Genomic DNA, 22,704 nt, shown 5'->3' with positions numbered 1-22,704 from the left:
TGGAAGCTGCACTCAGATTTTTTTACAAAATGGAAAATAAGCGTGGCATCGCCCACTTATGGGTCAAAAACCATATCTCAGGAACTACTCGACCGATTTCAATGAAACTTGGTTTGTAATAGTTTCCTTACCTCCCAATAATATGTTGTGAAAATTGGCCAAATCGCTTCACAACCACGCCTACTTCCTATATACCAGAACTTTGAAGACAATCTGAATCGTTTACTTTACAATATATGACGTAAGTACTAGTAAAGATATCGGTGCAGAACTTTGCACAAATACTATGTTAATAGTGTGGCAGCCCCATTCAAAAAATCGCCGAAATCGGACCATAGGTTTTTAAGGCCCCACATATCGAACACAGGACCTCGGTGCTTCTAACCTAATATTATGGTTTCGAACTTTCAATGGACTTTATACAATATATATGACGAATATGTGGGTCAAATTGTGTATTATATAATATAAATAAAGTTAAATAAATAAATTGCGAGAGTATAAAATGTTCGGTTACACCCGAACTTAGCTCTTCCTTACTTGTTTTTTTATTAATTTCATAATATAAAATAATGAAAAACAAAATAAATTAATTTAAGCTAAGGAAATGTGGAAAAAATAAAAATGACCTTTCCTTATATAAACTCAACAAACTACTATCTTACATCACGAAAATCACAACTTCATTAAATATTTTCCTGCAATTTTCTCTCACAATGCTTTATTTGGCTGTGCGACCTTGTCTTGCATATTTGATAATCGAAAGAGTTGACAGGCTGTAAAGCAAACTTACACACATACATTTATATATGTATAAATATACAACAGCATTACCTTGGGTATACAAATATTAACTTATATCATTGAGCAACACTTGTTGGGCCACAATTACTGCCAACAGTCAAAAAAGAACACACACTGTGTAAATATTATGATATGAAACCCATAATAATATACTTCCGTCAACAATCACGACATCAACAGACACACCAGCATCCCTTTAGTACATAATTTTTAATGTGCACACAAGTGAATTTAACCATGAAAGCTCAATTGCACATACGAGCGAACACACACTGCCGAGTTTACACACATTGTTGGCTCCCTCAGAGTAAATGATCTGTCAGTCATTTGAGTGATTGCTGCTCACATCACAATTTTCCTGCGGCATCGACAGTTCTTTGAAATTCAAGTTTATTGTAAGTGCTGTCAGCTTATGTGAAATATATGTATAGTTGTGGAAGTGTGCGCATGACATTAAATAGAGCTGAACAAATTATGTGAAACGTTTAAAATTATGACATTATTACTCTGTGGGGTTTTATGTGGCTGGACGAGAAAGATAAATCCTTGAAACTTTCACTGATGGGAAACATTGTCATTATTATTTGTTAATTATTAAATATGCTTAAATTCAGATAATTTAAAGTAATTTTTGCAAGAGTATAAAATATTCTGTTACAACCGAACTTAGTTTTTAGTTTTTTAATCATTTATTTTATTACTTTCAAAGAAAGAGTAACAGATAATTTTTAGTGCTCTAGACTGGCTTAACTCCTTGATTGACTACTCTCATACAGCACTTTTCAAGTATCTCCGCAATTCAATAAAACGCAATTTCACTTCACACAAATCCCAGCTGCCGCATGTGGCAACAGTCAATTGCCAAAAATTCAATGACAACGCCAGCCAACGTCCGATTGCAGGAATCAAGTGAAAATGACATGCAATCAACCGTTCGCCAGATTGCCTTCCACGCGAAGGCGATGACAATGGATGCTGTAGCAACATATAACGACCTCGGCCAACAGCAGCAAATAACAATAATTGAGCGACTTCAACGGAAGTGCGAAAGCATGGAAATGGCGAAGGGAATGAATATACACATTTATGTACACATACTATGTATTTACATATGAACATATGAAGAAGCCAAGGAAAAGCGCATGAATGAATGTATACAAACTGCACTCTGCGAAAAAGTAAATAAATAAATAAAGAAATAAAATAAAATAAATGAAAAAACGCTTCTCTCCATTCAAGCGAACCCTTCTGACTTGCCATTTTATTTCGCTGTATATTCATGTGTTATCTGAGGATATAAGCGAGTATCTCTGTGTTTGAGTGTGCGCATGTTTTCGTTGGAAATGAAAAAGTTTTATTTTTCACTTTCAACATGACCATTTTGATCAGTTCGTTGCGTAGATACGGCAGCAAGTGGCGCACTTTTCAGTGTTATTGTAATATGTTATTTTTGTAGTTGTTCTTTTTATAGCTGAAATTATTTATTTTGTAACATTGTTTTTTATTTTCGTTGATTTTTGTGTACTGAGTTTTTGGTGGATTTGCTTGCAGTTCTCTTTGTTTTCGCCACTCAATTGCTTGGCACTTATTAAAAGTGGTTTGAGTGTAGGGACTGCTCTTATGTCTGTATACATGCATGTGTGTTTATGTGAATTCATCAATGGGTTCATATGCTTGTATCTACCAATTTGTTAGTTTCTAGTTTATTTACAGTCTTAGTTTGAAATCATAAATCATAACGTGAGTTTAACTAAATATTTAGCAAACTAATAACTAAGCGGAATCTGACTACGCCAGACATATTTGGTATCGCTTTATAAATCGACTAAAGTTAATAAGTCTCTAAGTTTTCTGTTATATGAAAAATATTCCTCATACAAGAAAGTTCTTTTAACTAAAATTCATGCTAAATAATACATTTTGAATCACTAATTTGTTCCTTAATTAATTTAATTTAATAGCTTAGTTATTACTTATAACTGCAACTACACGCAACACCTTAAACATCTATACGGATGGCTCTAAAATGGATGATGGAGTTGGTGCAGGGATATACTGTCCGGAGTTAGCACTGCAGTATGTTTCAAGCAGAGATCTTTGCATTGTTAAACGTGCAGATCTAGCCTCCAATGCACCAAATCGATACTCTAAAGTGAATGTCTACGTCTACGTCTGGCTGCCCAGGCAGCAATCTAGGCAATAACCTCTTTTCGAATATCGGCCAAAAGTGTTTTGAGTAGAACGGCAGCAGTGAAAAGTGTCGCCTGGAATATGCGACTACACTTCTACTGGGTGTCAGACCATAAAGACATCGAGGGTAACGAAATCGTAGACGGGATTGTTAAGAGTGGTGTACAGCTCTCACCCCAAAACATGATTCACATTTGTAAATCCATGCACTGTCTATACGACGACATGATAAGAAAAATCAAAGCGCGCTAGAAGGATCTACCGGGTTTTGAAACCACAAAGGTCATGTGCAAAGCGGTAGATCGAAAATATTCGATCGAGACGAATGCAGGAAGTGTCAAGAGCGGGGCACCGTGGAAACAATGGAGCATCTCTTGTGCGATTGTCCTACTTTGGCTAGACAACGATTCAGCTATTTACTATAAGTTGGAGAAGATATTTGTCAGTGAGGCTTCATAATCTCTAAAAATTCACGTCAAGCGCAGGCATTATCGTTTAGTTGACTACTACTCTGGGAATAAGTGAAGGCAGTCCATTTGGTATCGCTAAAGACCATAACTGGTCTATGCGTGGCCTACAGGCCTACCAGACCAACCTATAGCACTTATTATATGTAGTCACTACTCTCGTTTACATAAAGCTTCCATTTTGAGTTATATAAATAGCTTTAAGCAATTTCAAGAAAAACAAATAAGGAAAGGCTAAGTTCGGGTGCAACCGAACATTTTATACTCTCGCAATTTATTCAGAGGTTTACCTATAATTCGGTGAAAAATTACCCTTAGGCACTGAGTTCTTCATGTTTGATATCAGGGGCCTTGAAAATTCATGGTTCGATTTTGATAATTTTTCCACAAGTGATGTCAAATACAGTATTTGTGTAAAGTTTTATTTCGCTATCTTTATCGGTTCCTTATGTATGCATTATATAGTGAAAGAATCAGAAGGATTCAAAATTCAGTTATATGGGAAGTAGAAGTAGTTGTGAACCGATTTCGCCCATATTCCACCAGTGTCATCAGGATGTCAAGAAAATATTTTGTACCGAATTTCATTGAAATCTATCGAGTATTTCTTGAGATATGGTTTTTGACCAATAAGTGGGCGACGCCACGCCCATTTTCCATTTTGTAAAAAAATCTTAGTGCAGCTTCCTTCTGCCATTTCTTATGTAAATTTTGGTGTTTCTGACGATTCTCGTTAGTGAGTTAACGCACTTTTAGTCATTTTTAACCTAACCTTTGTATGGGAGGTGGGCGTGGTTATTATCCGATTTCTTTCATTTTTGGACTGTATAAGGAAACGGCTAAAAGAAACGACTGCAGAAAGTTTGGTTTATATAGCTTTATTGGTTTGCAAGATATATACAAAAAACCTATTTGGGGGCGGGGTCACACCCACTTTTCCAAAAAAATAACCATTTATCTAACTCGTTTAGTTTTAGGACTTACAAACAACCGTTATGTGGACAAAACTAAAATACTCTCTTAGCAACTTTTGTTGCGAGAGTATAAAAATAATAATAATCTAGTGTTAAATCACAATGATTGGAGCAACAGAAAACAAAAAAAATATTATTTAAATGGCGAATGTCTGGAAAAAGCCATTATTGCAACATTCTCCGATTTTTCCAAACTTTTAAAATAGTAAAAATCAAAAGTTGGGGACGATGTTTCATGATGAAGTTTGGCTTCAAATTTGGATGTAAAAATTTTGAATTTCGAAAAATCTTCTGTTGGTCATATTCTTAAATAGCTATATATACACCAAAGTACACACTTAAACTATTAGTTTTACAAGTTTTGTTGACTATACATATGTATATATGTATATGTTTGTCATTTTACCGAACCCAAATCACATCTACTTCCATTTCAGTATAAATGTATGTGTGAAATGTTTCCTTTCCTTCAACCTCTTGGGAACAATCGTTACAAATTTTTATTGCTTAGATGTCTCTAAGGTCCTTCTGAATGGCCACCAGCGTATTTGCGCAACTCGTTTAACATTTGGCAACCCGCGCTTACACCACCATCCTTTAGCACTATTTTTATTTTGATAAGATATCAGATGTTTGCCACTTTCAAACATTTGAGGCAAGCAATTTTTGCACCGTCTTCAATTTCTTTTCTATTGGTTACGAATAGACGTATGTATGTATGTGCGTTTGATATATAACAAATTGCGTCAAAAGTATTGCATTTCAATTTAATGGTAACTATCACTGCAATGTTTTCCAGAAAAAGCAATCAATTATTGGTTGGTCATTTGTTTGCTGTGCTCAAAAACTTTCATTTTACGCTAGTCAATGTATGTATTTTATTAGCTCGTGCAGCAATGTGGCATAACTGCTGTTGTAACATACAAAATCGAATCAATATAACATTCCTGGTAACATTTGATTATGACAAGAACAGAGAGCGTTGGAAGAAATCACTAAGATCAAATTCAATTGGCGAGCTAGTTTGTTCTTATGAAATTCCCTCTAGAAGACTACATTTCACGTAAATTAGGACACACAGCAAAATGACATCACTGATGAAGTGAGACAAAACTATTCTGAGTAAAGAGTTTGACTAGAAGAACCTGTTCGACAGTTCTATTTAATTTTCTTGAAACAGATATCAATACCAGTCTCTTTGATTTTTTACTAAAAAGCAATTTTTTGTTGGTTCATTTCGAGGTATATTGCTTTTAAACAACTAAAAATTATGTTTTATAGCGAAATTCCCAATTCACAATATTTATGGTTAGTTAATATTCAAGCAAAATTCAAATCACTAAAATCAAACCATAACATATCAAAGTGGTAACATTCAGAACAACCAAATAAAAACAAAGCGAACTCCAGAGATAACCAAAAAAGCGCAACGCCAATCAATGTGCGCCAAAATCCAATCGACAACGATAGTGTGTGATTGCCAACGGCTGGCAGACGGTGTTCGAGCGCAACTAAGCGCCGTAACGCTTCATTGCTGCCACATGGCGCAGGAAGTGCAGTTATGCTTTGACAGTCAAAGCTGTCATCACTAAGCGACGAAGCATTGTCGGGGAAGTGCAACATGATTCGGCAAAAAAAAAAAAAAAAAAACAGTTGCGAAAAAGTGTGAAAAAGAGCATAGTGCAGCAAGAAAAAAGAGAATATATGTACATACATGTATATGTTGGTATTGTTTTCGTTTCGCTCGTAGTATGCTATAAATCCGACGCACCATTGCCACATATCGATTAACGCTAAACCTACACTACGGCAGTTCAAGCGACAGCTGAAAATCTAATCACCAGAAAAGAAAAATTGTCGGAAAAGCGAAAAAAAGTGTGAAACACTTTTTGGTACTTGTATCTAAGTGAAAATGGCTTCGCTTTGTTGATATGCATGTATGTATGTGCGGCATGCAAATTGCGCCAATAAAAAAATGGAATGCAATCGAAATTTTTCAGCTACCGAAAATTTTCAATTTTTAGAAACCCAATGTGGGCAATACACTTTTGTGTATATATTTTCTTAACCCAATAAACGATAATAACATTTTCGCACAGCCAAACTAATTTAATATAATGAGATTATAATTGAGAGATCATTATTTGCAGATTAACTCGATTAACGATCAGCTGTTATACATTCTTGTTCTTGCTGTAAATTTCATCAGCTGATTGTTATTTTATCATAACCACAATGAATTTTCCAGCATGGGCACAACGTGCAGAATTGAATTTCAGTTTAAACTCAATTTGTATTCGATTAAGTCTTAATGTAGAAAATTTATATTTTTTATTGTATGTCAAATTGATCTAAATTAGTGCTTTAATTGAGCAAAGGACATTTAATTGATCAATTAATTCCCGCACGAAATTAATTTATAGAATACTAGTAAAGAGGCGACTGCATCATCTTATTGCATAATGTGAAAACATTGCTCTAGCTCATTTGAACTATATAATTTATATATTTTAGAATATCAACCAAGTAATAATATAAACCAAGTAAAGTTTAGTGACATGTTAATTTAAATAATTTAATTGAAATTAGTCATATTTTGGTCAACTCTACATGCCTCACTAATCACATTGTAGCATGAAAATAGGTAACTGTTAGCACGCTTATAGGAGGATATGCGTAACAGCCAAAATAATTGATCAATTAAAATTTTGATTGAGAAACTAGTTTTCACACTCGATAACCGATTAGCCGTTATACAATTTTGTTATTGCTTTTCATGAGAAGTTGGTTAGTTTCATCAGCTGATTGTTATTTTCAGCAGCGACATCTACCATCGTGTAGCGTGAACAACAACAAGCAGACACAGAACGTATATATAAATACAAAAACGGTCTTTGTCGCAGAGTTGCATTTCATTTTCAAGTCGATTAAAATACAATCAAAAATTAATGTAAACTTTTATTTTGTATGGTAAATCGATCTTAATCAGCGCTTTAATAGAGCAGAGGCCGGTTAATTGATCAATTAGCTACTGTGTGAAAAGGCTATATATCGCTTTTTGTAACATTTTAAAAAATTTTCGACTCAATTACAACTTTGTTCGCTGGGTTACATGAGTGAAAACAATTAACAGACAGTTATATGCAACTCGAAAAAATTCTATCTGCCTATAAATGTCAAAGCCTATAAATCTAAAACTACGCCCATCGACGAACCAATAATTGAAAAGAGCAAATAGTGTACAATAGGATTACTATTGCACACAACATTGCGGCATTGTTGCGTACAAAATGAAAAATCAGAAAAAAAGTAATAAATCTATACATATGTTTGGTTCACCACTATGATTCCAACTTAATCCCATAGAAAAACAACTATATTACAGAAATTTTAATATTTTTATACTCTCGCAACCTGTTGTACAGAGCACATAACGGTTGTTTGTGTCACCAAGAAATAAAAGAGTCAGATATGGGGTTATATATATATAAATGATCAGGATGACGAGTGGAGTTGAAATCCGGATGTCTGTCCGTCCGTCTTTCCGTCCGTCCGTGCAAGCTGTAACTTGAGTAAAAATTAAGACATCTTAATGAAACTTGGAACACATATTCCTTGGGACAATGAGAGGGTTGCTTTCGAAAATGGGCAAAATCGGTCCACTGCCACGCCCACAAAATGGCGAAAACCAAAAACACATAAAGTGTCATAACTTATCCATGAATAAAGTTATAACAGTAAAATTTGGAATAAAGGATCGCATTAGGAAGGGGCATATTTGGATGTAATTTGTTTGGGGAAGCGGGCGTGGCCCCGTCCCTACTAAGTTTTTTGTACATATCTCGCAAACCAATAGAGCCATATAAACCAAACTTTCTGCAGTCGATTCTCTTACATACCCCACCACACACCATGAAAATAGTTGAAATCGGATAATGACCACACCCACCTCCCATTCAAAGGTTAGGTTGAAAATTACTAAAAGTGGGTTAACTCACTAACGAAAAACGTCAGAAACACTAAATCACATAAGAAATGGCAGATGGAAGCTGCACTCAGATTTTGTTACAAAATGTAAAATGGGCGTGGCGTCGCCCACTTATGGGTCAAAAACCATATCTCAGGAACTACTCGACCGATTTCAATGAAACTTGGTTTGTAATAGTTTCCTTACCTCCCAATAATTGGCCAAATCGCTTCACAGCCACGCCTACTTCCTATATACCAGAACTTTGAAGACGATCTGAGTTGTTTACTTTACAATATATAAAGTAAGCACTAGTGAAGATATCGGTGCAGAACTTTGCACAAATACTACGTTTATAGTGTGGCAGCCCCATAAAAATCGCCAAAATCGGACCATATGTTTTCAAGGCCCCATATATCGAACATGAGGACCTCGGTGCTTCTAACCTAATATTAGGGTTTCCAAATTTCAATGGACTTTATATAACATATATAACGAATATGTGGGTCAAATTGTGTATTATATAATATAAATAAAGTTAAATAAATAAATTGCGAGAGTATAAAATGTTCGGTTACACCCGAACTTAGGCCTTCCTTACTTGTTGTTTATTAAAATCTTTAGAATTATTTTTTTCTGTCGTTCATATTCGTCGATCAAGAACGTACGAAGGTATCGGAATAAAACGTTGCACTAATATCACATTGGAGGTGTAGCATAACTCATTTAAAAATTGTCGAAAGCAAATTTTCAAAGTTCAAATATCGAACATGAAGATCTCAGTGTCAATCGATAATGTTAAGGAAGATACCGGGAAATGTCTTAGATATTTTAAAAGAAATTCAGGGGGAATCTTTTTCTTCCTATAATATGTCGCTGTACCGATAATTGATGACATTTGGTCACAGCTTTCCTTAGATACCACATATCTAATATTAGGAATTTGCGGTAGTATTAAATGTTACACCCGAATTTAGCGCTTGCTTTCTTGTTAGTAATATCATTCCTATGAAGTACGATGATAATATATTTTCAGCCCTTCCATTGTAATGTCTAATTCAACAAAATCATATGAGAGTATGAATTTTAATTCCTAGAGCAATGTTTACTAATGTTCTGTTATTATAGTAAAAAGCGGATATATGCTCTGCCTTCCGATTATCAATCAACCTCATTTACGGGCGGAACTCCCTGTTTGACAATAAGAAGGCTAGGTTAAAACAAACACTCATCCAAATAACTACCCTTTGGAATGAAAAATAGGGCCAGATTCGGAGCACGGATAATTTGCTCACACTAAGGAACTTCACGTCTAGATCAAGAGAAAAGGGTTTATTGTGAAATTGAAGTTAAATTCCTACACATGTGGGAAAAAGCTATGCGTCCTGAAGCTTTGTATTTTATCAAAGTTGACACAGAATACCAAAAAATTTATTTCGTGATAAAACTTTGAAAAAATTAAAAATATTTTATAAATTTGTGAAGTGCACAGAATACTATTTATTTAAGGTATACTTTTTCTTCAAAAGGAATAGATTATTAATATATTGTAAATATATAATATATTTCACCGTACCATGATTCCACCGTAACCGAATTCCTATTGCGTTCATAATAATATGTATTGCAATAGAATATTAAAATAAAGTAATACTTGTTTCTGACTGAAAATCCTGAAGATTCTCGGTACCGTATGCTTTTCCGCATAAGCCGAAATCGCAAATCCATTTTGCAAGAATTATTTTAATGCATTTAATGCAGAACTAAATTCTTGATAAAATAAAGAGCTTAGGAGAATTTTCGGAAAATGTCTGAAGAATTGAGAAAAGCAAAACTGGAAATCTACGGAAATAGTATCAAAGCTTACGTACATACATAAGTGGTGTATGTTGAAGTGAAGCTGTGAATCCATATGTATCGAGGGATAAGCCGAGAACGAATGGATGCTGCGTGAGCGAATGCATATGGTGAAAACACAGAACAAGCAAGAACGGGCTAAAAAAAACCAGCAAAGGCATTTGAAATCAATAAAAAAATAAACAAAGTTTTCCTTATTCACTTATCCTTGCAGAAATTCTTTGAATATTAGAATAACGACAACTTGTATTTGTGTGCCGGGTTGCATTGACAGCAGGGTGCTACTATAACTTGTCACCTAAGCCAGCTAACAGGCAAGACATCTACATTAGCTAGGCAATGCATATGCGCCAGAAATGCAAATCGAAAAGGAAATAAGCTGTTAACCCATCCACTTAGACAATATAAAAATTACATATATAATTTTGATTTCTCCGTTAGAAATATATTTCTCATAAGTCTGCTGACAGTCTAATTATCTAAGTGTCGCCCGGCATTACCCGCATGGAAATGCATTTCCTTAGTTATCGATGTTGTAACTGACAGTTTGCTAACAACAATTTGAAGTGTTGAGCGTGCGACGCTGATTAAAGAGAACAAGTGCCAGCTGTTAACAACATTCAATTGACATAATCGTTTGTCATATTGGCATGACTGAAAGTGTCACGTCTTTGTTGAATGCAAATCATGCGGAAAGGCTTTGAAACTAAATATGTCGGAATAAAATATATTTATTTTAAATTGAAAATCGGCTCAGTCGGCTCATAATCGACTAAAAGTTCTTGGATAAAATCAAACAAAATAAGAATTTCTTAAAATAGTTGTATTGTATTATTTTCAGTTGCGGATAAATTTTATTTATTCATGTACTATATAAATATTCTCAGAACCTTTGCTTAAAATTTATATATTGTAATAACTTCCCTCTTATAGCCTTTTCACACACCCAAATTAATTGATCAATTAAAATTTTGATTGAGAAAGCAGTTTTTGCGCTTCACACTGCCGGCTACTCGATAATCGAACATCTGTTATACAGTTTTGTTTTTGCTTTTCATAAGAAGTTGGTAAGTTTCTACAGTGGATTGCTATTTCGGCAACGACATATACCGTCGCGTAGCGTGCACAACAACTCGCAGACAAAGAACCTATATGTAATTATAAATACGGTATTTGTCACAGAGTTGCATATCATTTTCAAGTCAATTAAAATTCAATTAAAAAGCAATTTAAATTTTTATTTTGTATGGTAAATCGATTTAAATTGAAATTGTGCAAAGGTCGGTTAATTGATCAATTAGCTCCTGTGTGAAAAGTCTTATAGTATATACTCACATTGATGATGCTCTCTCCCCGTATTATGTTCCTGCGAATTCCATAAGCTCGATGTGGCGCCAATATAAACATTATTCAATGACGAAGACGATGAAATATCGGCGACATTGGATTTTGTGCGATGAACTTTTTTGCTAAAACGTTGATCTGCTTTGTCCCATCACATGTAGAGTTGTTGGTGGTTTGTAAAGAAATAAGATAGATATATGTAATAAGCAACATTATTGAAAAACATACATATATTATAAGCATATTGATTTAGTTTTGATGTCTCCTGCTTAAATCTTAGTTATCCTATTCTGCGTTTCATGCACTGCACTCATCTAAAGACTAGAAATATATGTATTGATACATCTGGGGGATTTTTTCAGGATGTTAAGGATACTGATATAACTATTTATGTATATCTAATAGCTTGTTGTGAGGAGGAGAGTATGCGAGGGGTTTAGGAGCAGCAAAATCATGTGTAAAAAATTGTGTTTAAGTTAACTTATATTTTGCCGTCTATAACAATGGTACGCACCTTTGTTGTTGTACTTCGCAATTACCACCGGCACGGTATTGAGTGCCACCGTCGGTGCTATCGTAGTTATTGTCGTCGTGTGCGGAATGTCTGCAATGAAAAAAGTGAAAATATAGGAGTGTAGAGGAGAGCGAAGTAGAAAAGAGAGTCCAGAAAATGCTAATCATGATAATGTAAAAATTAAATAGAAATAAATTTCTGTTACTCTGTTCGATATCGAAAAAAATTAATAAAATATTTATTTAACTGATATGTAGTTTTTGTAGGAAATTAAAGTTTAGATTCGCACTTTCCTCCTCATAACAATAAAATTCAACCAATTGGGAATTGTATAAATATTTTGTTTTAATGCAGTATTTAACTTAATGCAATTTGAGTTTCCACTTAGATATTAAAAAAATTATACTTATATATGTCAGAAAAATTTTACATTCCAAATGAGATTAAAAAAATGCATGAAATGGAATAGTTTGTCTCCGACAGTATATCTGCAATGAAGATCATTTCACAAAACCCTTTAACTCTTTGGAGGTGTCTCAAAAACTTGTAAAGCTCTTAATTCTTTGATTAAAAATGAGGTCAATGAACATAATGTGAAGATGAGCAGACAAAATCTCAATTCTCTAATTAACCAAAAAAATTTGATTATGGCTTGAGTATAATAATATCTGAATTGATAATCCACTCACTCATTACCCAAATATTTTACCCTATCACACTCATAATATATATATATATTATCCTATCACACTTATAATACACATATATAAGTATTTCTAGATTCAATTAATTGCGAACCGAAATCTTTTGATTTAATTTCTAACACCAAATTAATATTTAATACAAGTTTTCAATTCACAAACTGGTCAGCCATACAAACAACTTGACTGTTGACCCGAGAGATTTTGATTTTTAACTATTATATTTTGCAATGAGTTCTACTTGAGCTCTTAAACTTATGTTTTGTACTTTCGTATACACTTTGGTATATGTATATATGTACCAAATTCCATTACAATTAGTGCCACATTAATTATGCAATACTTCTCGGTTGTTGGCAGCTAAGCTACAACCAAGTAAATGTAGTGCTAAAGGACTTTAGAAATTGACCAAAAGCCACAATAATGCAAGTATGCTAAGACACTATAGTTGCCAGGCATTCACATATTCAATTCTACATTTTGTAATTACTCGAAAAGGAAGCTTACTATAAGTTACTTAACTAAAGCTTTAGCTTGAAGCAATAAATTTACAAATAATACATTTATTTGCAAGTTTGCTTTCAAGAAGGAGAACAATTGAATTAATATTATTTTGGTATTTTGGTGTTCGGTGTGGCTTGCTTATAGGTTCTCTGTTTATTTTACCTCGCTTATTTATCCACCTCGGAAGTTATTGTGTGTAATTAATCACTTAGTGTAAAATATACCAACATTTGCCTTATATGGGAGACAATGAGGATTAATTAAACATATGCATGTTTATTCAATTGGCGATTTGATGATGCTCCTTTAAAGACTTCCAGTTGATTTCCTAAGATCAGAAATGGTTTATAGTGACTACAGACTGTGAAGTCCAAACGGCATAATATAAATTAGTTACCCTAAATAAATAGATTTCTTTATTTGATTTGCTCTAGTAGAAGAGATTTTTTCAACTAAAAAAGAAAAAATTATTATTTATTTTCAGTATGTATTGCAATCGCGCTAAGGTATACGGTCGTTTAAAACATATGAACGGTTTCTGAAGTTCAAAGCTTGAATAAACGATTACAAAGACCTCATTAATTCACAAATATATGGCAGTGACTCATCTCAGTTGAAGAGTATTGGCCGGTCTGATCATTTAGGTTTCCATTTCACCACAAAAAAGTTGCGACTTTGAAATGTTGATTTTATTTTAATATAAAAGTATTAACATTGTATTATTAAGTTGTAACTGTACATTCGATCAGCATCTTTCCGAAATATGTTCGAAAGAAAGCAGGCCCGACGATTGAAATCTAAGTGTACTCTGCCCTATCCACAAAAAAAGAAACCCCACAATATGCGCCAACTACTGTGGGATAAGTCTCCATAACAACGCGTATAAGGTTCTATTGAGCGTACTATGTGAAAGCCTAAAGCCCACCGTCAACAAACTGATTGGACCTTGTCAGTGCAAAACCAATACGGCTGTGTAAGCTGACGTTGAGCAACATCAAAAGCTCCGTCAGGATCGGGAAGGACCTCTCCGAGCCGTTCGATACCAAACGAGGTTTCAATCAGGGTGACTCACTATCGTGCGACTTCTTCAATATATTGCTGGAAAAAATAGTACGAGCCGCAGAGCTAAACACAGAAGGTACAATCTTCTATAAGAGTGTACAGCTACTGGCGTATGCCGATGATATTGATATCATTGGAAACAACACACGCGCCTTTTGTTCTGATTTTTCTCGCCTGGATAAGGAAGCGAAGCGTATGGGTCTCCTGTCATCAAACAAACAGTCAGCGCATTCGCGTCTTGGCTCCCACGTCACTGTTGACAGCCATTACTTTGAAGTTGTAGATAATTTCGTCTATCTGGGAACCAGCATTAACAGAAATAATAATGTTAGCTAGGAAATCCAACGCAGAATTACTATTGTCAACAGATGCTACTTTGGACTGAGTAGGCAATTGAAAAGTAAAGTCTTCTCTCGGCGAAAAAAACTAAACTCTACAAGTCCCTCATCATTCCCGTCCTACTTTATGGTGCAGAGCATCGACGATGTCAACATCCGATGAGGCGACGCTAAGAGTTTTCCAGAAAAAGGTTTTGCGGAAGATTTATGGTCCCTTAAACATTGGTAACGGCGAATACCGACGACGATGGAGTGATGAGCTGTACGATTTATACGACGACATTGACATAGTTAAGCGATTAAAGAGATAGCGGCTACGCTGGTTAGGACATATTGTTCGAATGGATGAAAACATTCCAGCTCTGAAAGTGTGCGATGCAGTACCCGCTGGTGGAAGCAGAGGAAGAGGGAGACCTCCACTCCGATGGAAGGAGCAGGTGGAGAAGGACATGGCTTCACTTGGTATTACCAATTGGCGCCCAACTGCCAAAAGAAGAGATGCGTGGCGCGCTGTTGTGGACTCGGCTATAACCACGTAAGCGGTGTCTACGCCAGTCAAGAAGAAGAACTGTACATTCGAACTATAAAATATTGTATTTACTAGTTCACTTATCCAGCTTGCTACAGCAGCTTCATTGATCATTATTAATTAAGGAATTTATTTTACTAGAGGCTTTAGTTTATCCTAGACTCCCAAACAACAATTTCTTTCAATACCAACTTATATTATTTGGTATACCCACTCATTTTAAAATTGCCTAATTAGTCAAACACTCAAAATTACAACTTTCACAACTATCACAACATCCATTCAAAGAAATACCCACAGCTTACTTCTGCATACAAACATTTTCAAAATATCATTTTGCGAATTTAATATAAAAAGTCCTATAAATTTTAGTATATAAATCAAGTTAAAACCTTTGCTTCAAATCATGTCAGAAACTCATATATTTCATTTATAAAATGGTATAGGTGCTCTTATTCATATATATATATGTATATATGTATGTATAAAGATACAGTAAGTTATTCCTCATTCACTTACGATAGAGTTTAATTGTACCATCTGTATCGCCTAGTGAGTTCTTCGCCACACAACGATATGAACCGAAATCCGCTATGTTAACATCGTTTATGGTTAATCGCATTGTTATTCTGTAGCCAGTCTCAATGATGTCGGATGCAAAATGTTCACCTGCAAAATGCAATGGAAGTGTGAGAAGTAAGTTAAAAGGGGCATTTATATGTGGGAAGAAATGGATGTAATTAAATTTTTTATAATTTCTTATATATGTGTTTGTAATTAATTACCCCACAGTTGGTGTGTTTTTCTTCGGTTTATATATAATAATGTTCGAATAAAGCCAAAGTAAAACCAGTTAACTTATACCCATTTAATTCACGTAAGTATTATTTTATTCGACCACTATTGATGTTTGGTGTTTTCTGCATCATTATCAATTCAATATATATGTATCTGTATATGTGTATTTATTTAGTGTGATAGTATTTTTCATTAATTTCCTGTTTGTTTATCCAAATGAAGTATCTCGTTTACAACGCACATTCTGATGCTTTTACGAATTGGGTGGAAGCTTTTAAATAATTGCATCGCTCAATGATGGACTGTCTACATACCTGTCTCTGTCTGTTCTGTTTATATTTGTCAACTCTAGTATGAAAAGTGCGTATATACTGTAGCTGTCACTTGTTTGATGACTTTTATCTCACTTAACTTTCACTACTAACTGCTGTTTTTACGAATATTTACACGGTTGTATAGCAAGAGTTATTTCTGGGAACGTATGAGTTGTTTTTGCTATTCTTCATATATGTGAGTGTGGTTAAAAAATGGCTGACAAATGTTAATTAAACGTCTCTTGTACTTTCTGTTACTTTAGTTGACTATGATATACTTCATATTTATTTATATTTAATTTATACTCTTTATATTCATATTTATATATATACACTAGCAGACCCGACCACACGTTGTTGTTGCTAAGATATACATTAAATTAAGTTGGTCCAATCTTGGCTTCGGCGACGATATTGATTACTCGAGGTCGATTTATGTTACGCAGCATGATGACAACTCACATTACTTTTAATCGCAAAGTGAGTGGTGATAGTACAGGCAATTTTAAATAGTTTGGGATAATTGATTACGTCATCCTGATTCGTCAACTGTGCTGTGTCAACTCTCCTGGACCGAAATTCTAAATTGTCGCATTAAGATCATCGATTACTTTGTTTTTTTACCACCAATATAGGTCATTCAATCAGTCATTTCATGGTTATCATATATCAGGAAAACTTCTCTTTCAAGTCAATGAAGTGACAGAAATCTGTTGGAAATGCTATTAATCCATCGAGGCGTCAACTGCCAACTGCTTCTACAATCGTAATTTGATATTGTTGCAAAAACACTCATATGTTAGTTGTTAATTGGCGATACTTTATGTGTCGCCACAAATTAAATGACTTTAGGCATGCGATTAGCCCGTCAGTAACAGTTGATCCAGGAATAATTGGAAGAGTCTGGCTTAAATCACCTGTTAACAGAATCCTGGCTCCACCAAAAACGTTTATCGACAATAAAGATCTTTTAAAGTCCTGTCCAGCGACTTCTTGAATATTTGGAAAATCTTCGTTATAGCGTTATTTTTGGCCGAATGTGCCGTTTGTTTGCCTACTAACAGGTGCCTATTCCCGTTAACCATGGAAATCTTGGAACCTTGGCGAAAATGAGTGATATTGGTTCTGGAATTACATCAGCCCTCATATACTATATATGGTGTAAAATGTTCGGTTGGACGTGAACTTAGCCTTTCCTTATTTGTTACAAATTGTTCTGGGCTTTGACATTACAATTGATCAATAACAAAAATAGTTTAACAAAGCAACAATGACAACCTTCAAAATACTTTTTTTTTTGTTTTCTCTTTTTATATTTTTCTTGTCAACTCGAATAAAATTCTCTTATTGATATCTTCCTCGCAATTTTTCCATATTTACTCTCTTTCTAATCTTTTTCTGGCCTTCCACGAATATTTCAAGACTAAAATTAGCAAGGAGGATGGAGTCATATGTAGAAGTTCACGTAAGTGAGGAAAGTTTCTGACTGTCATTCACTTGGGAGTGGCCAGAAACGATTCTTTTACATGTGGCTCAAGCAGCTCACGACTTCCGGTCTTAGACCAAGTATCCTCTGGGTAGCTAACAGACATCCGTTTGGAGGCGAGCTAAAGTGAGAAGGCGAAACCCGCCTATGCGGTTGTGCGTAGGGTTTGGGACCCACCACATAAAAACACCCCCCAATGAAAAAGAAAAAACAGCCTCGGATGAGAGACCCCAATTTTGATGACGACTACTGCAAACGTTTAAAGGACTACGAAATAAGGGCATGCATCTGGAATGTCCGGACCCTTAATTGGGAAGGTGCCCCTGCCCAGCTGGTTGATGTCCTCGTAAGAGTAAAGGCTGACATCACCGCAATCCAAGAAATGCGATGGACGGGACAAGGGCGGAAGAAGGTGGGTCCTTGTGACATCTACTACAGCGGCCATATAAAGGAGCGCAAATTCGGTGTGGGATTCGTGGTGGGAGAGAGACTCCGTCGTCGAGTCCTGGCATTCACTCCGGTGGATGAACGTCTAGCCACAATCCGCATCAAAGCGAGGTTCTTCAACATATCGCTGATTTGCGCCCACGCCCCGACGGAAGAGAAGGACGAAGTGATCAAAGATACCTTCTATGAGCGCCTAGAACGTACCTAGGAGCGCTGCCCCCTCCACGATGTCAAAATCGTGCTTGGCGATTTCAACGCTAGGGTGGGTAAAGAAGGTGTCTTTGGCACAACAGTCGGAAAATTCAGCCTCCAGGACGAAACATCACCAAACGGTCTGAGGCTGATCGACTTCGCCGGGGCCCGAAATATGGTCGTCTGTAGTACTAGATTCCAGCATAAGAAAATCCATGAAGCTACTTGGCTGTCCCCGGATCGAATCACTCGCAACCAGATCGATCATGTTGTGATAGATGGACGACATGTCTCCAGTGTTTTTGATGTGCGTACGCTTCGTGGTCCCAACATCGACTCGGACCACTATCTTGTAGCAGCTAAGATACGCACCCGCCTCTGTGTAGAAAAGCGCACACATCAACAAACACAAGGAAGGTTCGACATCGAGAAGCTGCAATCACAACCGACAGCCGAACTATTTTCTACTCGACTTGCACTCCTGCTCTCTGAGAGCACTCATCAGCATCTCGGTATAAGGGAGCTGTGGGACGGCATATCAAACTCCTTACGTACAGCTGCAACCGAAACCATTGGTTTTCGGAAAAGTCAAAAAAACAGCTGGTATGATGAGGATTATCGTGTCGCAGTGGAGAGAAAACAGACTGCCTACCTCGCAATGTTGCGATCGACCGCAACACGAGCGGGATGGGAAAGATACCGAGAGCTGAAGAGGGAAGCGAGACGCATTTGCAGACAAAAAAAGAAAGAGGCCGAAATGCATGAGTATGAAGAGCTTGACAAGCTGGCCGACAGGGGTAATGCTCGAAAATTTTACGAAAAGATACGGCGACTAACTGAAGGTTTCAAGACCGGAGCACACTCCTGTAGGACCCCCAGAGGTGATCTAGTTATTGATGACCAGAGTATACTGAGTTTGTGGAGGGAACACTTCTCCAGCCTGCTGAATGGCAGTGAAAGTACAACACCAGGATATGGCGAACCCGATTCCCCAATCGACGACGATGGAGCAGATGTTCCATTGCCCGACCGTGAAGAAATTCGAATAGCAATTACCCGCTTGAAGAACAATAAGGCGGCGGGTGCCGATGGATTACCGGCCGAGCTATTCAAATACGGCGGCGAAGAGCTGATAAGGTGCTTGCATCAGCTTCTTTGCAGAATATGGTCGGAAGAAAGCATGCCTGACGATTGGAATCTCAGTGTACTCTGCCCAATACACAAAAAGGGAGACCCCACAATTTGCGCCAATTACCGTGGGATAAGCCTCCTCAACATCGCGTATAAGGTTCTGTCGAACGTATTGTGTGAAAGACTAAAGCCCACCGTCAACAAACTGATTGGACCTTATCAGTGTGGCTTTAGACCTGGAAAATCAACAACGGACCAGATATTCACCATGCGCCAAATTTTGGAGAAGACCCGTGAAAATAGGATCGACACACACCATCTCTTTGTCGACTTTAAAGCTGCTTTCGACAGCACGAAAAGAAGCTGCCTTTATGCCGCGATGTCTGAATTTGGTATCCCCGCAAAACTAATACGGCTGTGTAAGCTGACGTTGAGCAACACCAAAAGCTCCGTCAGGATCGGGAAGGTCCTCTCCGAGCCGTTCGATACCAGACGAGGTTTCAGACAAGGTGACTCACTCTCGTGTGATTTCTTTAACCTGATGCTGGAGAAAATAATACGAGCTGCAGAGCTAAACAGAGAAGGTACAATCTTCTATAAGAGTGTACAGCGTACGCCGATGATATCGATATCATTGGAAACAACACCCGCGCCGTTAGTTCTGCTTTCTCCAGACTGGATAAGGAAGCGAAGCGTATGGGTCTGGTGATGAACGAGGACAGGACGAAATATCTCCTGTCGTGAAACAAACAGTCAGCGCATTTGCGTCTTGCGTCTTGCGTCTACTTTGAAGTTGTAGATAATTTCGTCTACCTGGGAACCAGCATTAACAGCAATAACAATGTCAGCCTGGAAATCCAACGCAGAATCACTCTTGCCAACAGGTGCTACTATGGACTAAGTTGGCAATTGAAAAGTAAAGTCCTCTCTCGACGAACCAAAACCAAACTCTACATGTCTCTCATCATTCCCGTCCTACTTTACGGTGCAGAAGTGTGGACGATGTCAACATCCGATGAGATGGCACTAGGAGTTTTCGAGAGAAAGGTTTTGCGGAAGATTTATGGTCCCTTAAGAATTGGCAACGGCGAATACCGCAGACGATGGAACGATGAGCTGTATGTGTTATTCGACGACATAGACATAGTCCAGCGAATAAAAAAACAGCGGCTATGCTGGCTATGACATGTTGTTCGAATGGATGAAGGTGCTCTAGCTCTGAAAGTATTCGATGCAGTACCCGCTGGTGGAAGCAGAGGAAGAGGGAGACCTCCACTCCGATGGAAGGACCAGGTGGAGAGGGACCTGGCTTCGCTTGGAATAACCAATTGGCGCCAAACTGCCAGAAGGAGAAATGCGTGGCGCGCTGTTTTGGACTCGCCTATAACCGCGTAAGCGGTGTCTACGCCAGTCAAGAAGAAGAAGAAGAAAATTAGCAAGATCGGTTTGAACTTCAACAACCAATAACTTCCCGATTTTAGAAAATTTTTAAGTTTCTTCGCGGAAAATTAAATAAATATTGTGGTGGACCACCCTTAACATTTAGGAGGATGAAAAATAGATGTTGTCCGATTCTCCACCCTAGCCGATATGCACGCTAAGATTCACGAAAATCGGTCGAGCGGTTTCAGAGGAGTTCAATAACGTACACCGTGACACGAGAATTTTATATATTAGATTATCTTGCAGAGAATTGTTTTGGTGGTTGACTTAGCAGAGTTAAAATGTGTTTCCTCTTTTAATTTATGAAAGGTTTTAAATAATATTTCTCTTAATAGAAATTGCCATAAACCCATTCACTATTATAATAATTCATATCAAAGTAGTTGAAAATCATTTTGTTTTAAATGGGTCCTTTGAAGTCTAGAGTGTAAGTAGTATTATAATATAAATAAAACATTTTTTTTTAAATCTTCTTCCTAACAATCACCATTTTAACTACAATATAATAAGCTTGTTTGTAGGTATGTGTCCAATTTTATAAAAAATTATTTAATATACTCTCATTTCTCACTTACCCGGCACAATGATCGTGTCATTTTTCGTCCAATAATTAATTGACTTCGGATATGCTTCTGACTGACATTCGAGTGTTATATTTTGTCCAGTGGCAGCACCAACTAGCTGATTTTGTATCCAAATCATTGGAGGGACTGCAAATAAAATCATAAAAACATAAATATATAATTAAAACTTAGTACTTAAAAGGCAGTTTGACAAAATATTTGAGTCTGTGTCCTGTTCTCTAATAACAATACTAACAACAATATTGTGGCAAAGCTATTAATTATGTCATATAAATCATAAAACCAAGCGATAACACTAAATTCAATTATAGTGAAATCGCAACTGTGAGTGAGAACCTATATCAAAGACTCTTGATAGTCGTAATTTCCCTGAAAAAGACTATCTCTACCGAATTTTAAATTGAAAACATTTTTTTTTCTTTTATTAATCTCTTTCATTAAATCTTTTGAAAAATTAATTAAAATTTAAGCCTGACTATAAATACTTGTTTAGCAACTAATCATACTGTCGACCGCACATTTGTGATTCCATTGTTTTACGATTATGGAGACCTTCGTTTCTGTTTGTTATTTAATGCAAAAACAATTTGATGCTTTGATAGCACCACCACTTTATAACTCTACATTACTTTACTATTTCACATTTACTACATTACTTGACAATTTTCACAGTTAAGGTGTATTTATAATAAGTCTCAGGCAAAAAGTTGGCGCGTAATATTCTTGTGCTTCGTCACGGTTGCACTCACTTTAATAGTAAGCCTGTGGCTGCAGGAAAAATTCAACTGTGAAAACACAGTTAGATGCAAAAACTTGCAACGCGCCGTTGGCTGTCAGCTGCCAACCACTTTTTATTTCTATATAAGTTGTGCAACAACTTGACGTCAAAAATTTTAAATTGAAATGTACACTAATACAAAGCATACATTTAGGAGCATTTGTAGGCAACTATAAACGTGCTTCTTCTTGGTTCCATTGCTACATATGTACTTGTACAATTACGGAACGGAAAATCAACATGAAAAAATTGAATTAAAACTGAATTAAAAAATTAACTC

At 36.3% G+C, this 22,704-nt stretch overlaps 1 protein-coding gene across 1 annotated transcript in view; it reads right to left on the bottom strand.

The window, feature by feature from the left end:
- LOC105219292 (hemicentin-1) overlaps window positions 1-22,704 on the bottom strand; it is a 59,270-nt gene that overhangs the window by 3,878 nt on the left and 32,688 nt on the right. Inside the window, exons 7-10 of the mRNA XM_054227668.1 lie at window positions 21,638-21,772; window positions 15,771-15,920; window positions 12,118-12,207; window positions 11,595-11,741 (exon numbers count right to left, since the gene is read on the bottom strand). Coding sequence (XP_054083643.1) covers window positions 11,595-11,741; window positions 12,118-12,207; window positions 15,771-15,920; window positions 21,638-21,772 — 522 coding nt within the window. The remainder of the gene's footprint in view (window positions 1-11,594; window positions 11,742-12,117; window positions 12,208-15,770; window positions 15,921-21,637; window positions 21,773-22,704) is intronic.

Source organism: Zeugodacus cucurbitae, chromosome 3, assembly GCF_028554725.1.
Source record: "Zeugodacus cucurbitae isolate PBARC_wt_2022May chromosome 3, idZeuCucr1.2, whole genome shotgun sequence".
Lineage (NCBI taxonomy): Eukaryota > Metazoa > Arthropoda > Insecta > Diptera > Tephritidae > Zeugodacus > Zeugodacus cucurbitae.
Note: the sequence above shows the minus strand (reverse complement) of the source record. Positions and strands in the feature narration are given on the sequence as shown.